Source organism: Thamnophis sirtalis, unplaced genomic scaffold (genome assembly GCF_051295495.1).
Source record: "Thamnophis sirtalis isolate CommonGarterSnake01/CBP01778 unplaced genomic scaffold, rThaSir2_p1.2 scaffold_6, whole genome shotgun sequence".
Lineage (NCBI taxonomy): Eukaryota > Metazoa > Chordata > Lepidosauria > Squamata > Natricidae > Thamnophis > Thamnophis sirtalis.
Window position 1 is genome coordinate 98695585 of NW_028261386.1, and position 23652 is coordinate 98719236.

The 23652-nt window shown below is 37.3% G+C and overlaps 1 protein-coding gene across 1 annotated transcript in view; it reads left to right on the forward strand.

Annotated features, from left to right (window-relative positions):
• Positions 1–23652, forward strand: part of TRDN (triadin) — a 231089-nt gene that overhangs the window by 89610 nt on the left and 117827 nt on the right. Inside the window, exons 15-19 of the mRNA XM_087719027.1 lie at positions 6913–6942; positions 9966–10028; positions 10149–10208; positions 13997–14059; positions 14709–14771. Coding sequence (XP_087575153.1) covers positions 6913–6942; positions 9966–10028; positions 10149–10208; positions 13997–14059; positions 14709–14771 — 279 coding nt within the window. The remainder of the gene's footprint in view (positions 1–6912; positions 6943–9965; positions 10029–10148; positions 10209–13996; positions 14060–14708; positions 14772–23652) is intronic.

A 23652-nucleotide genomic window follows, 5' to 3' on the forward strand; every position in this document is an offset into this window, starting at 1 on the left:
GCAGAAATTGAGAAAATATAGCCCCTACACACAGTTGGATCCATATAAAAGTCTATGGACCCAATTTTTCAATAATCCCAACATCAGGAGTTAATGAAATTCAATCAAAGAAAGAAGGAAAGGAAAATAATAATAATAAAATACATGCTTTTTGTAAAGTCCCAGGATAGCTGTCAGGCAGTGATCTAAATTTCAGAAAGATGTAAGAGAAATGTTTCTGGACATTATTTCTAAAGTATTAAAACCTAAATTGCTTCCACCTGTCCTATCTGATCTCGCAAGAAAGGGCATACTCCGCATATAACTACTAAGGAATGATAGCTAGCTAGATCCAGAAGGCATGGGTTAGAGCCCATCTCTTGGTTGTGTGAATGATTGTTAGTTTATGCCTGCCTGCTATGTGTTTTCTTTAAATGTTTGCTTCTTATATTTTGTGTTTTATTTATTTATTGTAAGCGTATACAAGTGAGATAGGAGACTGTATAAATCAAATAAATAAATGCTATTAATTCTGTAAACTGAAGATAAATTTAGTGTCATATGTAACCGATGCAACACTTTGCATATGAAAAGCTCTGTGCAAAGATTAACTAGATAAAGATGAAAAAGAAGGATAATTGTTCTTCCACTGTGAGAGTAATAAAACCATTTGCTGAACTGACATATAAAATTATAGGTTAGGTCTAGTCCACTGCATCCACATTAGAATCTAGATATAGAACTATATCTCTGATGCTGGTCTCTTACTCCTAATGTTAACACAGTGCTATGTTTTCTCCTTAGACTTATTTACAGTTTTATATGACTCATTTCTGTGAAGCTATTAGAAGCAGCCTGCAAGCAGGTGACAATTTAGAACAGGGATCCAAGAGTCAGTGTGATATTTAATATAGAGACAAACAAACAAAAATCAATATGAAGCCTTCAAATTTGGAAGCAATTCTATACCAAGCATGAGTCCAGAACAGAGAAAAAATATTTACCCCATTTGATGTCTAATGCTGACAATGGTATCTATAAAAGTGAGAACAGTACAGATGTTCCAAGAAGGCTGCACAATATGACTCAGTACTGAAAGCAATGTAGAATGGTTTCTACATAAAACTAATTTCAGAGTTCTGTAATATATATATATATTGGGTTTCTGCCTGGATGGTCTCTTGTGACGAGCCGAAGGACAGAGAATGGAAGTAGTGATCTTCCTTCCATATTTGGGAGACTGTAGCACCTGAAGGGGGTTTGGGATTTCCTTCCATATTTGGGAGACTGTAGCACCTGAAGGGGGAAAAATAATAATTCATTAAGAATTTTTTTTCCCAGACTAAGTACTGATTAATATTTTTGCATGATTATCTGTGCAAGTCTAGTCCCTATCAAATTAATTATGTCTCTAGTATGAGAAACATCGCTTTTGGTTCCATTTCTCTGAAATTGCTATTTTTATTTCTTTTTTATACTAAATTTCCATATGGTGTTGGCTCCAAATCAGTCTATTCCAGTATTTCTTTGCTACTTCCATGTCCCGTCCCCCCACCAGCTTGTGGCAATTTTCTTCCAATCTTTCATAAAATATGATGGCATGTCTATTGTGGCTTGTAAGAATGATTCTATGTTTAATTAAGTTAGGCTGTCTCTGATTCCTTTTCACAGTAGCTTGGGGATAACTGATGAATTGCCCATTTACTCATCAATTTCTATTTCTCTCAGGGAGCACTTTATTTATAGTTTTTCTTCCTATTATAATGCTATTTCATTATTTAAAAAATATGGAAAAGTAATGAAAAACTTTAGCTACTCAGCTAGGATGGAATACAGAAGCATGTTAATTTCTTAACGCATTATGGTATGACTTGGGCCCAGAGATAGGACCAGCATATTTATTTACACTTTTTAGTATAGTAAGCCTTCATTACTCGGAAAACCTGGCTTGGGAACTTGATCCTTGGGAAGGTGAAAATGAAGTTCAGTTGTGGGACTATGAAAAGTCAGGTAGATGCAGGGGTGGGTTTCAACCGGTACGGCCCGATACAGCCATACCAGATGGTGAAATTTAGCATGCCTTCCCGTACCCGTTGGTCAGGAGGCCCCGTACCAGAATGCTCCCTCCTCTCCTTCACTCTTTCACTCGTCCTGCCCATCCTCACCATGCTGCCAAAAAGTTCTCAAAAGAAGAACCAGAAGAAGAAAGAACTGGTGAGTGGCTGGGGTGGGGGTGGGGAGGATGTTGGGAAAGAGGGAAGAGGCAGAGGGGCTGCTAGAAGAGTGTGTGCTGTGCACAGGCTGTGAGTTTTTAAAACTTCAAGTGAATCCAGGAAGAGGGAAGAGGCAGAGAAGCTGGAAGTGTGTGTGTAAGATGGTCAGTAATGTTGAAGACCGGCAAGGACAGCCATATTTCCTCTGTAAGTAGCTATTTTATTGTTTTGTGTACTTATTTTATTCTTATTTAAGTAGTAAGTGCACAAAATAATAAATTCCTTTTTTATATCTTCTTTTTGTAGGTCATTCTTTGGGGCAAAGAATTCAGTGACATTGACTTGGCCACTCCCACCCAGTCACATGATTGCCAAGCTACTCCCACCTGGTCACATAACTGCCAAGCCACTCCCACTCAATCACATGACTACCAAGCTACTCCCAACTGGTCACATGATCACCAAACCACTCCCACAAAACAGGCCACACCAGAATAGGTTCTAAAAATCTTTGGAACCCACCACTGGCAGATGACCTGTAGAAGTCTCTTGAATTTACTGTTGAAATCTTTTCTATAAAAAGAAAATGTATATAAAATAAATCTCCCTTGTGGGATATGGGCAGTATAGAAACATAAAATATAAATAAATAAATCTTCTGGGAATTTTTTTTTAAATGATTTCATTTGTAGCTTACTCATAAACCTTGTTTCTGATTTGGTCATCAACAGGTTCACAATTACAATAAAATGCCTGGTATACAAATAAAAGAATAGGCAGTGGAGTTGTAGCATTTCCACTGCATCCTTGGCATTTTTATTTCATTTTACATTTGGCATTCACTGCCAATTAACTTTGGAGAGCCAAACTTCCATATTATACTTTTAAATCTGAAGGCAATTTGTTTTCTGCTAGCTACTACCTTCCTTAATGGGTTACCATATTTTAAATGACTTTAGGTATTCTGACCTGTGAAAGAAGATTTTAAGCTCCTCCTCTCGACAGCAAAGTTGAATGCTCACGGAAGATCCATAACAAATTCACATCATTTGAGTATTAAGAATATTAAATGCGCCTTAGCCATCTACTATTCCATCCCAATAGCAAATAAATTATAGGTTGGAAAGGCAATAAACAGCAGAGTAGATGATTTCAGATACTTAGGGAAGCTATGCTATCTCCCAGAATGACCTATCTGCATCATTATACCTTAGCTTTCTTAGTCCCAAAGGGTTTGGTTATATCCAATCCAAATAACAGACAATGTGTTTAAAACATTAGATTAATGTATACTATAGTTATTGCAGATAGTTATTTCTGGATTAGCATTCTTGAGACAAGTCAAACAGATGGGATTCAGAATTTAAAAATATAGCTACTCTCAGAATCTCAGATTGATTTTATTTACATTTCCTTGACCTTTGTAAACTGCCTGATTACATCAGGATGGCACAGCTATGCAATGCTGAAGAGAAGAATAGAAGCGAAATGAAACACTCATTAAAAAAAAGAATGTTTGAAGAGACCCTGTCAGATGAGATGAGCTCAGAGGCACAGCAGGCTTCAGAGAAGTTCTAATATACCAGGAATATTATTTCTATTCTCAGCTGATTTCAATGAATATTAATACTTTGAATACTTGGAATCTGAGAATAGCCAATATATTAACTGTTTCATAAAAGGAAAGGAAATATCCATGCTGGTTAGGAATTCTGGAAGCACCAGTCGCAATATTTCTAGGCACCAAAGGTGAGGAAGGCTGAAAGAGAATATACCTTTAAATAGTATAAATAGAACTGAACTAGATAAAATGAAATCTAGCATTAATTTTAAAATTATTTCATGCTGAACTATATCTCAATAATGCTGTATTAGTGGGGACTGATATAGATATGAAATCAAGATCTAACTCAAGCTTAATCTGTTTTGTATTTGGAGGGACAAACTTCCATATTATACTTTTAAATATGAAGGCAGTATTTTAAGGGATATCGAGCTACTGTCATGTGTCCTTCACAAAAATGTGTTTCCATAACCATTCTTACAGTTTTGATCAGAAGCACCAAACGCACCCAGGCTTCAAACTGAAGAAAGCTTCTTTTTGCTTCCATATGTTCCTCTTTATCACCAGTCTTTTGGGCCCTTTTTCTTACCTCCTCCTTTTGCTGATGATGGATGGGCAGCAAGCTGTTTCTGAATCAGCACTAATGTCACTTACTTACTCCCTGTATCATCTTGGAACTTAAAGTGTGAAAATACAGAGCTTGGTAATGTGTCTCTTCGGAGAGTCTCAGTTGTGTAGCACTATGCCATCTATCTCAAGTGCTTTGCTATATTTAGAGATTCTCATCACAGGCAGATCAACAGGCAGTTGCTGTGCTCTAATCTACTTTGAAGGACACTTGGCATAAATCCAGTGCTGCTCCTCCTTGCCTTCTCCCATCTCTTAAAAGCACTTGACATCCCTGGTGGAAGACATAAGATGTTGTAGAAGTCATTGAAGACCATTTTAGAGCAATGTGCCTGACCTTTTGAGGCTTAAATTAAAACCCTTCTTATTTTTCTCATCACATCTTTCTCTCCTTCATTGATTTTCCAGTTATTATTTTTTTACTTTAGAAAGAGATCTTTTTGATTTGGGAATTTTCTAGGAACTTGTTCTATTAATGTGGGGTTATGGAAAGTAAAACAAAATTTGAAAAAAAAGTCACATTCAAGGAAAACCTTGGTAATAGTTCTTTGTTTCAGATAAGATCCTGCATTCTGAACTGGAAATGGCAACTCTTGTTAAAATTGGATGGGGTCATGTGCCATGGCAATGTGAATGTGCAGGATTCGTTTATTCATTTCTATTGTGAACTATTAAATGTATTTTGTGTTTATCAGGCTATGGATGGGAAAGCTTTTTTATTTAGCAGATCTATTTTGCAGTAGGTGAACAATCTGGGATTACATGCAAAATTGGCTTCTGGGATCTGGCTTCTGCATATTTAGTTGGCTTCTGCATACTTAAAATTAAGAAATCTTAGTGGGAAAATATCTCACCACATGTTCAGGCCCAGAATGACATTTTAAGAAACACAATTACTTAATTTATTTAAGGTATATATCCATTTCTGGCCACCTGCAAGCTACCTTTGTTTATTTAGCCTGATTTTCAACTTTTTGTAACTTGTGAAATGCAAAATCTATGCTAAGAAGCATATAATACATATTAAAATTGAGTGGAGTGACTTAAAATTATTGTCCAAATCAAGTTATTTACTTTTCAAAGAACATGCACTAATAGCACCATATTTTCTACTCCATGTTCCCATTGAATGCTGCATATTATTCTCCCTTAGTCTCATAGTTTATGTTTGCCAGTTGCTTTTCAACTTTCATTATTAGGGTCACTTCATACAATTCCTTAGTTTGCTCATATGGGACTTAAAATGAATTTATGGAATGGAATGAATTTATGACCAGAATTATGCTAATAAGAATATTTATAACAATGATTACCTGATAACCAAAAAGGATTCTTACCTGATATTTAATTTAAGAAGAAATATGTGCCTCTCACTAAACATCACATATTTTTTTATTATGTAAAAACTTTGCCACATTTTTTTCTGTGATCATTTTTTCTTCTGATGGTTCTCCTAGTTTCCAGATATATGTGTATATTGCATGAACTTAGCGCGCATACTTGCACCTCGGGGTTTTTAAGCACACAAAAAAAGTACACCTTTGGTTCACCTTTGTCCAGGAAATTCAGGGAGTTGCAGTTCCAAAGGCACACAAAAGAAGGAAGTCTGCTAGTGTCTAATAGTATTGCACATCTGATAGAGATGAAAGTAAAGGCCTTAATTCTGTTACTGTCTAGACCAGGGATGTCAAACTCAAGGCCACGGGCTGAATCTGGCCCACTGGGTGTTTAGATCTGGTCCTTGGGGCCAAACTGGAAACAACAAAGGACCAGCCCGCAGTGCCTCTGCCACAAAACAAACCTCATTTTCCCTGGCAGAGGGTTGCAGGAGGCTGCTGGTGTTGAAAGCAGAGCTCAGGAGCCCGTGTTTGCTGCAGAGCGCTCAGGTCACCACAAGCGCCCCTGACATGAGTGACATCAAGCTGGCCATGCCCACCCTGGCCACCCCCACCCCTCTGAGGTCAAACACAATCCTGATGCGGCACTCACTGAAATTGAGTTTGACACCCCTGGTCTAGACCTTTCTAGTAAATGTGCGTGAAACCAAATGCAAACAAAGTTTTTGCTTCTTGGAAATTTTTACACTTGGGTAGACCCTTTGTGTACAAAGAATGTATCTGACCTATTGATATATTTGTGTTGGATTGGAATAATAAATCTGAGTTGGTTCATGGCTGTGAAGTGTAAAGAAAAATGGTATATATATTTAATATAAAAGAAACTACTCATAGCTGAAAAATTTAACAGATATTTTATTGCACTGTGGGTATCCCAATATTGGCATACAGACAGAATCAATTTTGTAAATCTCTTCCCTCCCATAGCACATGGATGGTGCTTATATTTATGGAACCAATATGCAGAAAGACTATAGGGTTTATAGCTTTTAAGAACATATCTACTTTGTAATACTCGCAATCATATATTTGCTGGTGCTTCTGCAAACATGCTGTCCTTTCTCATCCCTTGAAATTCATTGTTTGCATTCCTTGGTTTAACTTATTAAAAATTATTCTTTTGCTCATGCAGTGGGAAAGCTTAACGTGACAGCTACAAAAAGTAAGTAGTGCATATTGTATTCTGTTGTTTGCTTTTGGCTAGATAACTGTACCAGTTCCACCTGAAATGGTCATGTGATTTGTGGATAGACTCTTCTCGTATCCAGAAAAACAACTTGTGTATTCAAATCAGCATGTGTGGGGAGTGTTAGGATGTGCCCAAATAAACCATGATTAAGCTAACTTAATCCTGTGTCCTTTGAAGGGAAATGCACAGGATTCCAAATCACAAGGATATTTTAAATGTGGTTTCAAAGGTCCTCCTCTGAAGATAATCAGGTTGTATAAATGAATGGAAGAGGTCAGAACAGAGTCTAGTTAGTGCCATTCTCTTCTCCCTTTGTATGTTGATAGAATGTGTGAAGCATTTCTCTGTATGTTGGCAATAAATAACAAAATATGTTAATATTAGTGACACTGAAAGTGACACTGAAATTGAGGGCAGAGTTAAAGATAAAACTTCATGTTTGCTTTTACTTTCCTTCTCTCATGCCTAAAGTTTCTTAGTCATTTGTGAGAGAAGCAGCTCCTCATCATGACTGATCTGAAGTCCATAAGAAAATATTTTAGCAAATTAACTGAATATGGGTTTATTAGAAAAACAGCTTCCTCTCTTACTTCTTTTTCTTCTTTCCAGACACTTGGTATAACCACATGCTGTGTTAACTGCAATATATAGTAGGTCAACATAGCATTTCAGGTTGCAAATGGGAGCACATATGATTGAATACTTTTTTTAAAAAGTCCTCTAAAGACAATTCATTTGAATGATTTGGAGCTAATCTATCCCCCAAAATTTTGAAATTATTTAAACCTCTGTTTCTGTGTCTGTTTGCCTTTGCCTTCATCTGCATAACTCTGTCTCAGTCACTATCTCCAGCTTTATCCATCTCCTTCACTGTCTCTATAATTATCCATCTCTGTCTCCATCTCTGCCTCATTTACATCATCCGTATTTGGATCTATTATCCAGTCTGTATCTGCAGCCTGAAGGGATGTAACTGAGACACAAACTGATGAAACTGAAGCAAGGCTAATTGTCTACTCTTTCAGAGGGTTAAACAGAGCTCCCTTGGACCTGAGGGAGGCCTTTTAGATGGGGTTTCTCAACAGAGACGGCCTTAGTAGCAGCAGAGTTGAGCTGAATGATCATTGACCTGTACCTCATCAAAATATTTTCACTTCTAGATCCAGAATGGATCTATCTCCCTCCTCTTCAGAATACCGCCATACATATTCAAGATCCTTCCCTCAGATAACCCCCTGCAATCACCCTTAGACTTATTTAGCTAGGGTGGAAAGCTCTGGATGAACATTAAAGGGCAGCAAAGAGTTTTCAGTCTCTTTCAGCTGCCATCACTCCCCCTTCCCTTTTTCCTTCGGGAGCACAAGAAAAGGAAGATAGCATCCAGGAGCAATCAGCATGGAAGTTGCCATAGACTCTAATGGTTCTGTTTCCTACACCTGCCACAACAGCCACAGCAGTGTTAGTGGCTCTTCTGTCACTCATTCTGCCTTCCTTTAGAGCTATCAAGCAGCATGTAGTTGACAATGGACGTGGCAGCAAAGAGAAAAAAGCTGACTTGGCTTCCATCCAATCACTGCCAAATATAGCAAACCAGATAGGATAGCCTTAATCACCTTACCTGGTTTGTTAAAGGTGTGGGCTAAAGAGTGGGTGACAACCAGAAACCTAGTGGAATCCCCTTTATTAAATGTACAGCATTACTCTTCATCTAATCATCTTTTTAAAAATGTGCTATTATGTGGAGAAATGTAATATAATCTGAGACTGGGCAAATGCATCAATATATACATATGTAAAGGTTTCTCTGTCCAGTCATATTCAACTCTAGGGTGCGGTCCTGATCTCTATTTCTTGGCCAAGGGAGTCAGTATTGTCTGAAGACATTTTCTGTGGTCATGTGGTCAGCATGGCTATATACCAAAAGCACACAGAATGTTGTCACCTTCTCACAAAAGTGGTACCTGTTAATTTACTCACATTGGATGCTTTCAAACTGCTAGGTGGGCAGGAGCTGGGTCAACAACGGGAGCTCACTCCATTGCATGGTGCAGACCCAGGCTGTCAGTCAGATTTCCAGCTGATAAGCTCAGCATTTTTAACCTCATTTACTGAAAGAGCACATCTAAACTATGAATCTGAAATTTCGGAGAGGTCTTATGCCATCCAGCATAGAACTGTAGATTGCCAGGACCATCTTATTCCTTGTGTGGAAATGTTTAAATGCATTTGCCCTCTTCCATTTCATTATGAATACAGGTATCAGATATCCATATCAGATGGCTGAATCTATTTGGATGAAAAAGAGAGACATAGAAATCTAGAAGTATCAAAGCTTTAAAACCTGGATAGTTTCCTAGTGTAGTTTATTATATACAGTAATTATATACAGTAAATAAAGTGAGCAATGAGATAGAGAGACTACCTTCCAGGACCACTTTTCCAACAATGTCAAGACTGACCATTAAAAAAAATGCTGCTAAATTCTATCCCATCCAAATGCTCTGATTATCAGATATAATGGCTGAAATCCAATGGTACTGAAATTTTGCCTTTCAACTCTAAAGAACAAAATAAACACATTATTTGTGCCCAGTTATCATCACAGATGATCAAAGTACTTTCTGTCCCTAATGAGGTAAAAATGAAGTGTATCAAAATTATCCTGGATGGTCCAGAAATTCAGTTATTCCTCCATTCCATTGTCAATCAACTGTACTGCTGTTCCACAGTATGGCATTAGTCTACTTTTTTTAATTTAAAAAAAATCCTTCTGAAGTTGTTTTTATTGTCATTCCCCCACTTCTTTGTGAAGTCTTTTTCCTCCATTAAAATGAGTAGACTGTTGACCAGGCAACATTTTGTGCTGGTTTTTTTTTAAGATTCAGAGGTATTTTATTTCTCCAAGTATAGAAGTAGAAAGGGTTCTGTCATTTTGACTACTAATTCTTGAATAAAAATGCACTCTGAAATAATTTCCTTTTAAATTTATTCTTTAGAAGTGGAAAAAGGAAAAAAAGCTGTTCAAGAAAAGAAAGCTATTCCACAAGTTATAAGAAAAGGTAGGTATTTATTATTTTAAAATAAAGCAATTAATTTGATTCATCTTTAAAGGGCTCTGATCTGCCTATTGTATTTAAACAAAATGAAACCAATTAATTACCCTTTGATTTATGTCTTAGAAGAAGAGAGGAAAAAAGTAACTGCTGAGAAGAAAGGTGTTCCTGAAATTAAAAAGAAAGGTAAGTTATTTGCATAAGTATTGCATTACTCGATCGCTGCTGTATTATATAGGTATATAGTTATTTCTGAAGCATCACAAATTTGAATCAAATAATGAAGTAGTCATAGAATCACCACTTTATTAAGATGGAGACTAGAATATACAGTATGTGATGCTGATAAAAGGAGAGTGAAGCTTCGATTGCACAATCACAGTTGACCTTTTTTAGAAATAGTTTTTTTTATTTTTTTGTTCTCTATATATACATTCACATAATTATTCTTCTTTTTTATTTTACATTCATGATTCTAATACATTTGTCATTCCATTTATGGAATTGTAATATTCCATTTGGGTTGTTTTGTTTACCATCCCTCGCCTATTTTGACACCCCTTCTTCTCCTTTCCTTTTCTCCCTCCCTCCCTTCTCTACTTCCTTCCTTCCTCTTTTCCCTTCCTTCTTCCCTTACCTCTCACCTCTTCCTCTCTTCCTCTTTGCCTTCCTACCCTCTCTCCTTCTCCCTTCCTCTTCTCCTCCTCTCCTCTCTTCCTTTCTCTCCCTCTCTCCCTTCTCTACTTTCTTCTTTCCTCTTCTCCTTTCCATTCCTTCTTCCCTTACCTCTCCCCTACTTCTCTCTACCTCTTCCCCTTCTTACCCTCTCTTCTTCTCTGCTTCCCCCTTCCATCTTCCTCTCCTCACTTTCTCTCTTCCTTCCTTCCTTTTCCTCTCTTCCTCTCTTCCTTTCTTTTTCTATTGTTGCGGGTGTCTCTTCCAGCTCTTAATTTCTATTTTCTTGGGGTGGTATTTGCGCAAATCCAAAAATCTTTGTATATCATTTCTTGGTTTTTTTTTTTTTTAAAAGAGAATATTTTTCTTACAACAAATAACACATGGAACCTTCTTCAACCACGTACTGCATGTTGTTTGGTTGTAAAGTTTTTGTGCATCACTTCCATAGTCCTCACTTTCAAATGTATGTAAGATCAGAAATTATCAACCCATTTCAAACAAATTCTCACATCATCAATCCAGTATATCTAAAAAATATTATTAAACATTCATTTGATTATAAATTGCTTTTACATCCTTTTGTATGAAATATCCTAAATTTGAGGTAAAACTATATAATAGCATTCCATTCAATAACATTTCATCTTTCTAACATATTCTAAATAAAAATTGATTATATTTAATAACAAATACTTTTAAGTCTCCTCTAGTAGTCCTCATTTGCGGTTTGTATATTATTATTGGTTTTTTTATTATTGGTTTTGTATGCCTCCCACTCCCGAAGGACTCCGGGCGGCTCACAATAAACAGGGGAGGGAATAAATAAGACAATACAAACAATTTTAAAATCCACAACAGTCACAATTAAGACAGGGATGGGTGCTTTAACAGTCCCCAGCCTGCCGGAACAGCCAGGACTTAGTAGCTTTATGGAAGGCCGGGAAGGTAGTAAGGGTCCGGATCTCCACGGGGAGCTCGTTCCAGAGGGCCGGAGCAGCAACAGAGAAGCCTCTCCCCCGGGGGGTCGCCAGCCAACATTGGCTGGCAGATGGAACCCAGAGAAGGCCAAGCCTGTGCGATCGAATTGGTCTTTGGGAGGTAATTGGCAGGAGGCGGTCTCTCAGGTACCCAGGTCCGATGCCATGTAAGGCTTTATAAGTAACAACTAGCACCTTGAAGCGAGTCCGGAGACCAATGGGCAGCCAGTGCAGCTCACGGAGGATAGGTGTAACGTGGGTGTACCTAGGTGCATCCACAATCGCTCACGCGGCTGCATTCTGGACTAGCTGAAGTCTTCGAACACTTTTCAAGGGCAGCCCCATGTAAAGCGTATAAAATTTCACATCCTCAAACTAGTACCAATATATGTATTATTATCAATATTACTCATTTATATGACTATATATAATACTCTAAGTTTGACTTAATTTTTATTATAAACTTTCACTGCACCAATCTGTATCTTTCCAGTAGTAGTGCAGTTTTATATCTTGTGTCATTTGTGGAAGTAATATTCTGGTTTTTTTCTTAATGGGTCTTTTGTGAACTTCTTTTCACAGCTTGTTGCTCATTATATATCTTATGAGCACTTGGAACCCTCGGTCTGTTCTTTTCATCAACTTATCTTTGCTTATTACCATTGTTTTAGTCAAGATTTTTCTCCTTCCATCAAATTTTCTCTTTTTTCTTCTTCTGTACTTTGAGGTCTGAGGTGGAGTTCCAGTCCACCTATCTCCCCTTTCCATAGTTCACTCTTATTATTTCCAACCACAGTCAGTATGCTGTCAATATCCACAATTTTCTTATCTCTTTGTTCCTTTTTTTCCTTCAATTTTTGGAACTCTGTCCTCAACTTTCTTCTTTTGATAAATATTCTCAATTTTTCCATCTCTTTTTGTTGTTCTTTGTTCTGTGGCATCCCTTCTCATCTCAATTTTCTCTGTTATTATTAATATCTTTTGAATTTTAAACATAATCATTTGCAATATTAATGTTTCTTTTTCATGTTGCACTATCCTTCCAACTTATAAACACTGCCACTATAGCATTCACTATAGCTTTTATTGTATTCCAAACAAGTGCATTATAATCTTTCAAGTCAAAACTTTGCCTTCACTGCAAAAACTCCAAAACAGCAGCTATATAAACAAACCATGCTCTTTCCACTATCACTCTCAATAAACAAACTGAAAGGAAGTCTGATGATCAAAGAGCAGAAAGAAGATACAATGAAAGGCCTCCAGCCTTAAAGTGGCAGTGTTACTTTTCTCTCTCTGCTATTACAGCCCTTTTTAAATAGTAGACTTACGGAGAAAAATTCTTAATTAAAAAAAACAATCCAATCAAACATTGTAGAATAGAAAGATTTTTTTAATCCACAAGTATATATGGAAAAAGTAAAAAAATGTAGAAGACAAACTGAGCCTTTCAATTTAAAAAATAGGAAACATTTGCAGAACTTCCATTCGTAAAAAGAGATTTTTTTAAAAAAAGGATAACACACTAAGTTTAATGTAGCTTAATTTTGCCGCTTGTTTTCTTTTGTCTTCAATTTTGATTTAGTTTTAATTTTCTTTGGGTAGTCTCTTTTCTAATAATAAAATTTTCTCACCAATCTGACACACTATTCTCTTCCATTTTCTTTCCGTTCCGGAGCTGTCCCAACTTCAGTAGCTTCAGGGCTGCGTTTCTATCATCAGGAAAAAGAGCTTCTCCTGGATCAATCAGACACTTTGCAGTGTCCTTGAGATCAGCAGGACGTACTCTTCTTTATTACCGTCTCTTCAGGATGGTTTAGGTCCAAAAGGACTGCCTTGACCTTTTTTGACTGAATTCCATGAACATATTTGTAGCAATTGGAAAGAGAGGATCAGACTGAGCCCGAGGATGAGGGTCAAACACATGATCTCTCTGGGATCCTATGCCCCTGAAAGAAACCTAAGTGCAGAGAGGCAGGGTGCCTAGTGGTGAAGATCCTCACTTCCCATTCACAAGGTTGAGAGTTCAGTCCTAGGTAGCAGCAGCAGCAGATATTTCTCTCCTAGGGCACAAAGAAAAAATATCTGTTGTGAACTTCCCATGTAGGTGTCAGGAAATTATTTTGTAGGAGATAACAGTTTAAACAAAAGAATACATACATTCATCATGAGATGTAAACTAAATGCCTGCTGACACAGAACTCTAAATTACAGCTGTTTGTTTTAATGTTGAATGGACAGAATGAGTTGAGCCTCTTTTTCAGTTTATTAGCTACTTCTGAGCCTATGATCCAAAGCCATGTTTTTTTCATATTTTAGAAGTGGAAGAGGAAAAAATGGTAATCCATGAGAAGAAAGATGTTTCCGATATTCAAGCAAAAAGTAAGCTTTTGGACTGTGATTTTTTTAAAATGTTATCATTTAACATAATAGTTTAAATATAAGGGATTATATATAAATATAAGAGATTATATATAAATATAATCTCATTACACATTACATCCTCTATTAGATGTGTTGTAATCTGTACAGATTATTGAATCCCACTGATGTCAGTGAGCATCTCCCAGGTACATAACATTATTTACTTTCATCATTAATCAGAAAAAAATACTGTCAAAACTAGAATTAAAGCCCTCTCACTGTGCTAATATAAAAATAACTAAATGTAGGGAATTATAAATATAAATTTATCATTGGCACATAATATCAATGTCATTACGATTATAAATAAGTAACCTATGAATGCAGTGCTACATAAATCTATGTATACTATACATAGTATACTATTTTACACACACACAAACACACACACACACACACACACAGAGGGGGGGTAACTAATGATAAAATTGATGTAAACATATGATATAGATACATATAGGATATAGATAGGTATATCTCCTCCAAATATGTTCAAGTTTAGACTGAATTCAATATTCAATCATTTAAAATGATAGCATACATTTTTCATAAACTTACTGAAGTATGTGATTTACTTTCCCAGCATCTTTTTTAAATTAATTTTTAGGGAAAAAAGAAGAAAAAAGGAAAACTCCTGAGAGGACAGTACTCTCTGTAGTTAAAAAAGCAGGTAAGAAATACTGTATATTCTGTTACTCCGTTCAGTGAAATTTGATTTCTACTTGAGTGTATTTTTTAGATTTTTAACTGGGTGGGTATGTAAATGTTGATTTTTAAATCAGAATTTAGTATTTTTTTAAAATCAAAAATGATGTTTTACTTCATTTTGCCCAAACCTGAACTTTTAACTTGGTCTTTTTTGTTTTAAATAGAATTCATTATTATAAAATTATCATATCCTTGTATCTATGGCATAAATTACAGCAACATTTTCTTAATACAACATAATAAGGCATTTTGCTAGCAAATTTTCATAGTATAAATTACTGAGAATTAGTCAGGGCTCGTACATACATAAACAGTCCTTTAAAGAAATTAATATTTATAGAATATAAGTATTTATAAACAATTATGACCATAATAACAAAAAAAACCTTTACGACAAGTAACTCAGTTTGTGGACTGGTAGTTCATATATATTAATTCTTTTAGTTGCATGAACTTTCATCAAAACCTTCACTGAAATTTGGCTGTGCTGGAATGCTACTCAGGATACTGGGATGACACAGCTGAAAGTTTATATGACCCACATCATCTCCATCCCTAGGGACATCTGTAGGAGAAGTAAAGAACAGGCACTATGGCAGCCATAACTGCACAATCAAAGCCCCATTCTCTTTTCTATGCAGAACAAATGTGACCCATAGAAAAAAGGGCAGAACTTCTGTTAGGAAGTTGCAGCTGTTATCTTCATGTTTCTGACCCTTTCTTCTGCTCATATCTACCTACCCTTGTACTAATTGCGGCACCCTTCTAGCTCTCCTCTAAATAAGATATCAACAAAAAGCTGGGTGGAATTATATCTAAGTTCCCAAAGTAGAAAGTAAAACTACAGTATAACTATGAAAATGCATTGCACTCATTTGTCAAAATCAAAAGATATTTTGCATATTGGGAATTGAGCTCCCATTTTGTTCATACCTACTTGAAATTAAATTCCACCAATCTCAGTAGGCTTATTTCTGAATAAATTTACAATATGTAAGATTTCGTTGGAATAGAAGAATCTTGCAGCAGTAACTCATAACTTTATTTTTTAATAGTCTTATTTTTATTTTTTAATAACAGAGTTATCCTGATGGTCCTATAGAGCAGTGTTTTTCAACCTTTTTTGTGCAAAGGCACACTTTTTTCATGAAAAAAATCACGAGGCACACCACCATTAGAAAATGTTAAAAAAATTTAACTCTGAGCCTATATTGACTATAGGCAGGTGTTTTTCCCACGGCACACCTTACACTATGTCACGGCACACTAGTGTGCCGCGGCACAGTGGTTGAAAAACACTGCTATAGAGAATGATAGGGTGCTGAAGGTGGTTTGACTTTATGGTTCTATGGTTTTATCTATTCAGGTTTAGTTTTACCATTGATGGTTTGGTTTGTATTGCTCTTAACTTCTGTAAACCACCGAGGGCCTGTATGTTTGTGGCAACAATAAAATCTGATTAAGAAACATATAAATATTTAACATACCTGTATCTCCAGATGCTTTTCCAGTCAATGTAAGTTGAGGAGAGAAATTGTTATGTATTCGTCTGTAACATTCCCAGATACTCCTCTAAAACTGTTGTAAATGGAAAACTCTGTGTGTCCATTCTAGCTGAGCTCTCCTGGAATTTGGCTAGTGTTTCTATGAGCATCATTCCCCCCCACACCCACACTCATTTACAGTATATCAGGGATGTGCAGTCAGGGGAGGCAGAGCCTCACCACTGTCATCATGAAAAGCAAAAAAAAGATAAAAGGAAAAAAGGCAAGAGCTGATGTCAGGCTGAGCTAGTTGCTGTCAGAGTCACTGTGGATGACTCTGCTTAGTGCTTAACTGTTTAAAAAAGCCTCTAAAAAAGCACCCTCTACAGGAGGAGGCAGGAGAACAATGTGCCTCATCAAGTCTGACTTTAGGCGTTTTATGATCACTCGAGCAGAGTTAATCAAGGGTTAAAAGCCTAAAAATTCCTGACGTAGGTGAGGCATGTCGTTCTCCTGCCTCCTCCTGTAGAGGGCGCTTTTTAGAGGCTTTTTTAAACAGTTAAGCAGCGTCATCCACGGTGACTCTGGCAGCAACTAGCCCAGCCTGACCTCAGCTCTTGCCTTTTTCCTTTTACATTTTACATGGTAGGCAAGAGCAGAGTTGAAATCCTCTCTGAAACAGCTAGAAAAGGTACGTGTGGGTCAGAGGGAGGGGGAGGAATTCAAACTTCATCCTCAAGTGTAGATCCCTCCCCAAGTGTAGTTTGATTGCAGGCAGAGCCATGTTGCCTTTTCAAACACACACACACACAAACAAACACACACACACACAGAGAGAGAGAGAGAGCTGGATAAAACTATTTAAGCCCAGCTTCACTGATTACAAGTTTGAAAAGGCGACGTGGCTCCGCCTGCAATCAAAGGCTCAGATCGGCTCCCTTCCCTCCGGCTTCTCTGCCTCTTCTCTCACCCCAGCCTGCAAGCAGGAGGTGAGTGGGTGGGTAGGCTTTATTGCATTTCAGGCATTTCCCACCCAGACAGCAGGGTGCATTTGCAATGGTGGAGACTTTTCTCTCTGTGTGTGTCTGTTTGAGAGAGAGGGGAGGGAGGGAGAAGAAAAAGAATGAAGAAAACTTTTTTCACAAAGGAGAAAAACAAATGCTGTTGATTTAAATCGGAACTGAGCACGCCTGGCTGTGGAATTCTGGGAGTTGAAGTCCACAAGTCTAAAAAAATTTGAAACCCACCATTGTGTCAGTGCCTCACGAGCCATAAACCTCACCGCACATCACTGCAGTATATTGAGAGAAGGTTATTGTGCAAACAGGATATGACTGAAAGTTGCATTGTAATTCCAGAAATCAATATATTGAAAATGATTTTTGTAGCATTATTTAAATTTCATATGCAGATATTATAGTTGTCATGCATGGCATCATGACTACTAGCAATATATAAAAATTGGTCAGTTTATATGGAGTTATTGTTTCGTCACACAATCAGTCAGATGGATTCGGCATTTTTGCCTACCTATTGAATCCTTCCCAAGAACCTGAGATATTATATATGCAATAATATGAAGTCACAGCTGCCAGTTCTTTATTTGTTATTAGCCTTCATACTCTTTGAGTTCATTCCAAGATTATTATTTTAGGTCACTCTGAAAATACAGGGCTTTAATTATGATAAAATAGTTCAGCTATTTCACTGCTGAGTTTATGGGTGCAATTTATAAACAAGTAAACCAGCATATCTAGGTTGACTCAGCCTTCCATCCTTCTGAAGTAGGTAAAATGATGATCCAGATTTTGGGGGCAATATGCTGACTCTATAAAACACTTAGAGAGGACTGTGAAACACTGTAAAGTGATATATAAATCTAAGTGCTATTGCTATATTGATATGTAAGCAATCATAATGGATAGCATTAGATATGCATATCTGGATTTAATTTTCATTATTAAAAAGAGGAAACATTTATTTTCATGAAAAACCAATGTAGAACTCTAGAGTTATCAGTTGTGAATCCCTAATATATTTAAATTCAAATTATATAATATATAAATACAATATTTGCAAACTTCCTTGCTACATAACGAGTTGTGGTAGTGCAGTGCTTAAAGTACAGTACTGCAGGCTAACTTTGCCCACTGCCAGAAATTCAATCCTGACCAACTTCAGGTTGACTCAGACTTCCATCCTTCCAAAGTTGGTAAAATGAGGACCCAGATTATTGGAGGGAATGTGCTGGCAATGTAAACTGTTCAGAGAGTGTTATAAGGCACTATGGAGTGGTATATAATTCTAAGTACTATTGCTATATCTTAATTTAATATTTAAATGCATTAAAAACAAAAACGCCACTATAATAACTGCTTGTTCCTTCCTGATTATTGAAAGCCCAGATAAAAATATGAAAAATTATAGTTAAAAGGGTTTTCTCTAAAGTGTACAGAATAGATCAAAAGATGTGCCTTGGCACATACCACTGATTGTTAAATATAATCCACTTGCATGGTGTTAATTGTATCTTTTGAATTCTGCAGTCTTTCTTATAGTTTTATCTCTTCTTTTTCTTAAATTTCTTACACTGGTTTGGGTAGAAGGTTTATTATTTAATTTATATAGTGGCCATCTGATAGGCATGTGACTCTGAGCAGCATACACAATTAAAGCAGAACTAAACAATATTGTTTATCCATTTAGTCAATTAAAATTATATTAACAAAAGACAGAGAAGAATGCAGTCAAACTTAACTATTTAATGGCCCATATGCTTCCATGGGATCCTCAGCCCTGATGACAAAACCAAGTTTTGAGGGCCTTCCAGAAAGCCAATAAGGCTGCAGTCAACATCAACTTGAGGCTGGGGGGTTATGTTTGAGATGCTTAGCTGCTGCAACAGAACATGTTGTGCTCCTTGCTCCCATTAAATGATACTATTTGGCTGATGACCCACAACATGCCCATTCTGATTGGGCAGATAGATGTAATTGAGTGAAGTGACATCTCAGATAACCTGCCCCCATGTCATGTAAGGCTTTAAAGATCACAGCATCTTGAATTGGACCCAGAAGCAATCTGGTCACCAATGTGGCTCATGGAGAAGAAGTGTAACACACATAATTACCTGCATCACTGCATTTTGCTTAACAACTTCAGCTACTGGATACTCTTCAACAGCAGCCCCGTGTAGAATGTATTACAGTATTCCATCTGAGATGTGATTAGGGCATGTGACTTGACAGGAAGGATTGAAACTGACAGGCAGCATGAAGCTGTGCAAAAGTCCTCCTGGCCATGACTGCCACGTGCACTTCAAACAAGAGTCATGAATTCAGAACAATTCCCAGATTGCACATTGGGTCGGTCTGGAACAATTGCAACCTATCTAAAGCCAAATATGGTAAATCCTGAGATATGGAAGGTTCCCCAAAACCAAAGCTACTCAGTCTTGCCAGGAATAAGCTGAAGTCATTGTTCCCCTTCCAGACATTCCCCCCTCCCCCGGGTCTCCAGGCACCAAGAAAGGATATCAACAGCATCATTTAGCTTAACAGGGACAGAAGTGTATAGCTGGTTATTATTATTGATGATACCTTACCCCGTGATGATCAATAATCTCACCCAGTAGCTTCATATAGATGTTAAACAGAAATGGAGAGAACACAATGCAGCAAAAGTGCTGGTATAGTAGCAACAACTCCAATTGATCCTTAGAGCTCAAATTAATGATCAGGGCCTCATAACTTAATGAACAGAGAGGAACAACACTCCTGGCAGGGGCCTTAATGCTGCCCATCCACATACAAACTCTTGGACAAAAGAATGAGCCAGATAGAATTCAAAAGGATGGAATTTGCTCTGTATTTATTAAATTGATGCTGACAATTCTAAATTTGTGCCTTTACATCGTAGCTTGCTACATGCAAATTGTCAGTATGCAGGTCTGCAATCCTATTGTTCTCATTTTGCACATCTGTTTTCTTTTTCCCAGTAAGAATAATTGGTTATGCCAGGTAGCAGCAGCAGCTTCTGACTTTCAGAATTCTTGTGGGAGAATGTATTGAGGATATTGTGGAAACATATAGACAGATGCTTAATTCAATGTATTTCACAGTAAAATACAAAGAGGAGGGAGAGTGTTTGTTAGATTACATTCCCCTGTTCCTCTACATGTCCTTACACATGTATTATTGTTGCATCTTTCAAGATTTAAAGGGATGGGTTTTGTATATGTCTAGCTACATCAAACATCTAAATAATACATTTTATATCCATTATGATTAAAAACAGGTGGGTTGTAAGATAGAAAATATTTGATGTTTGTTTAGCATATGTTTGTAGCATATATCAGTTTTTCTCTAAAAATCAAAGTGTCTTACAGCAAGGTTTCCATTCCATTCCGATTCTGATGGGACCAAAAGTAAAATGAATAGAACCCTCTCCCAATAAAAATACTTCCAAACTAAGGAAATTAATTTCATACACCTTTTCACTGTGTTAGGATTCCCAGAAACACCCCCAGCAAAATAAAACTCCAAGCCCTGAATTTCCTCAATGTTCCAATTTATCATGTTGGCACATCTGGGAAAACCCGAATCTGAAAGCTTCCAGGTTTTCCCCATCCAGTTTTTAGGATTTTAGGATTTTATTGAGGATTTATATGCCGCCCTTTTCCCTGAGGGGACTCAGGGCGGCTTACAACAATGAGGGGAAGGGAGTGCAAGACAAGACTTAAAAAGAAAAAAATCGTGAATAAAAAGAAAAGTTGAAAGTTCACAATCCTTGCCCCATACCCACAATCCTTGCCCCATACCCACAGGTCCATCACATGGTCCAATCCAATACTCCAACGCAACTGGAGACAATCTTCAACCACTCCCATCCAGGTGCAGGCAAGTGTCGTTGATTCCCAGAAGAAAGAATGTTGTTATGGATAACATTCTACCGCTCCAAGCAAACCCCCTCCCAAATTCCCAGGCTAACAAATGTGGCAGTCAGGAAGCTACAAAAAGGGGAAAAAATGGCTTCCAAAACTGACATACTGCACACCTAGATAAATTATACCTACTGTAGGTGTGCAGTAAATACCTATACCTGTACATAACTCCCAGGTGTATAGTTACAGATGACTTGAAACTTCTTTCCTTCTCTTTTGTGTGATGTGGAAATCATGAGACTTTTGTTGCTGCAAGAAATATATCAACTTCAGATAGAAAAGAGGAAAATTTGCCCAATTAAACATTGAAATTGTAGAGGACAGCAAAAGCAATGCAATGAAACTAAGGATAACAACTACATCAGGAGGAAAGGGAAAAAAGGTGAATTAAGAAAATTGCAGGAATAATGGAAAATATTATGCAAAGATGGGCATAATAAAAGGCAAAAAAAGGTAAAGGTCTACTGGAGAAATTCAATATATGAAAAATAGGGCATGGATAGACCTGATAATTGTACAAAAATGATCCCATCTCAGAATTAATGATATGCATGGAGGTTTGATCACTGGACTACAGCCAGAAGGAAAAGTGAGGTTAATGGGCCTTCGAAAACATTGCTTCATCAAAGCTGCAGGAATTGATGAAATACCAGCAGAACTATTTAAAAATCTTAGATGATGATGATGCCATTAAAGTGCTTCATGTGGTTTGGAAGTAGCTGCTGAAAACATAGCAGTGGCCTAACAGAAAAGATCAATACCCAAAAGGGCAGTCCTGAGAAACATCCAGACTAGTGAGTAGTTGTGCTTAATTCACATGCCAGTAAGATAATCCTCAAGATGCTGCAAACCAGAATTCAACAGTGCATGAAATAAAAACTGGCAGAAGTACAAGCTGCATTCAGTAGAGGCAGGGTCACCCAAGATGACATTGGTAACTTCTGATGGATAATGGAAGAGGGAGAGGAATTCTAAACAGGCATTCTATGTTAGCATTGCTAATTATTCAAAGGCTTTTTGTGACTGTGTAGCTCTCACACACAAAAATTGTGGACAACCCTTAAAAACATGGATATAGGCTCCCTTGTCTGCCTCTTGAATAATTTATATGATCACCAGAAAGCAACATTTATAATGGAGGACATAAATAGATCAGAATCAGGAAAGAAACATACCAAGGCTATACACCATCTCTTTATTATGTGCAGAATTTATCACAAGAAATACTGCCCTAAAAGAAGCAGAAATTGGAATCTTATTTGCTGGAAGGGACATCAGAAAGTTCAGATATGCTAATGATGCTGCTTTAATGCCTGGAAACAAAAGGAGATAAGCAAGAAGGAGATAGAGAATGTCTTGTTCAAAGATATTGCACAACCTGGCTTGCCACTCACCATGTAAAAAACCCCAAAATTATGTCAATAAGGAAAGCTAGTCAAATGTAAGCAAATGAAGATGAAACTGAGGTGGTAACTTATTTTCTTCAGTTCAGAAAGTCATGGGAATGATCATCATAGCTATGAATGAAAATAAATTATGGTAAAAAGGATCTAAACAAAATATTAAAGTGTAGGGAAATCACACTCATAATAAATGTACTGATTGCCAAGACCATTGTTTTTTCATTTGAAATGTATGGTTGTAAAAGCTGAACCATCAGCTGAATGAAGAAAAAGGACCCTTCTGATTGTGGTGCTAGAGAATATGGTTATCTTACTGGCATGTGAATATCTTGGACCATAAGAAGAACAAATAATTTGGTAGCAGATACAGCAAAACTAGACTGTGCCTTTGAATACTAAGCTATGTGCTGGTCATGACTTCCAAGTGCATTGGGTCATAAAGGTAAAGGTTCCCCTCACACATATGTGCTAGGTGTTCCCGACTCTAGAGGGCGGTACTCATCTCTGTTTCAAAGACAAAGAGCCAGCGTTGTCCGAAGACGTCTCCATGGTCATGTGGCCGGCATAACTAAATGCTGAAGGTGCATGGAACACTGTTACTTTCCCACCAAAATGGTGGGAAGTGGTCCCTATTTTTCTACTTGCATTTTTACATGCCTTAGAACTTCTAGGTTGGCAGAAGCTGGGACAAGTAATGAGAGCTCACTCCATTACGTGGCACTATGGATTTGAACTGCCAAACTGCCAACATTTCTGATTGACAAGCTCAGCGTCTTAGCCACTGAGCTACTGCGTCCCTTGCATTGGGTCATAGAGTACCTCAAAAGCTTCCAGGTGTGAAAAGCTTTGCATGCACTGCTGGGCCCTGTAACTGATCAATCCTTCCCATTGAGGTAGAGAGCAAAGTGAGAGTCTCCAGAGCCATAGCAGTAGTTGGCTGTAGCCTCCTGGATGTCAGAGAAAGGAGCAGACCTGGGCCTCCTGGGCTTGGTGGTTTCTGCATCATGAAGATTT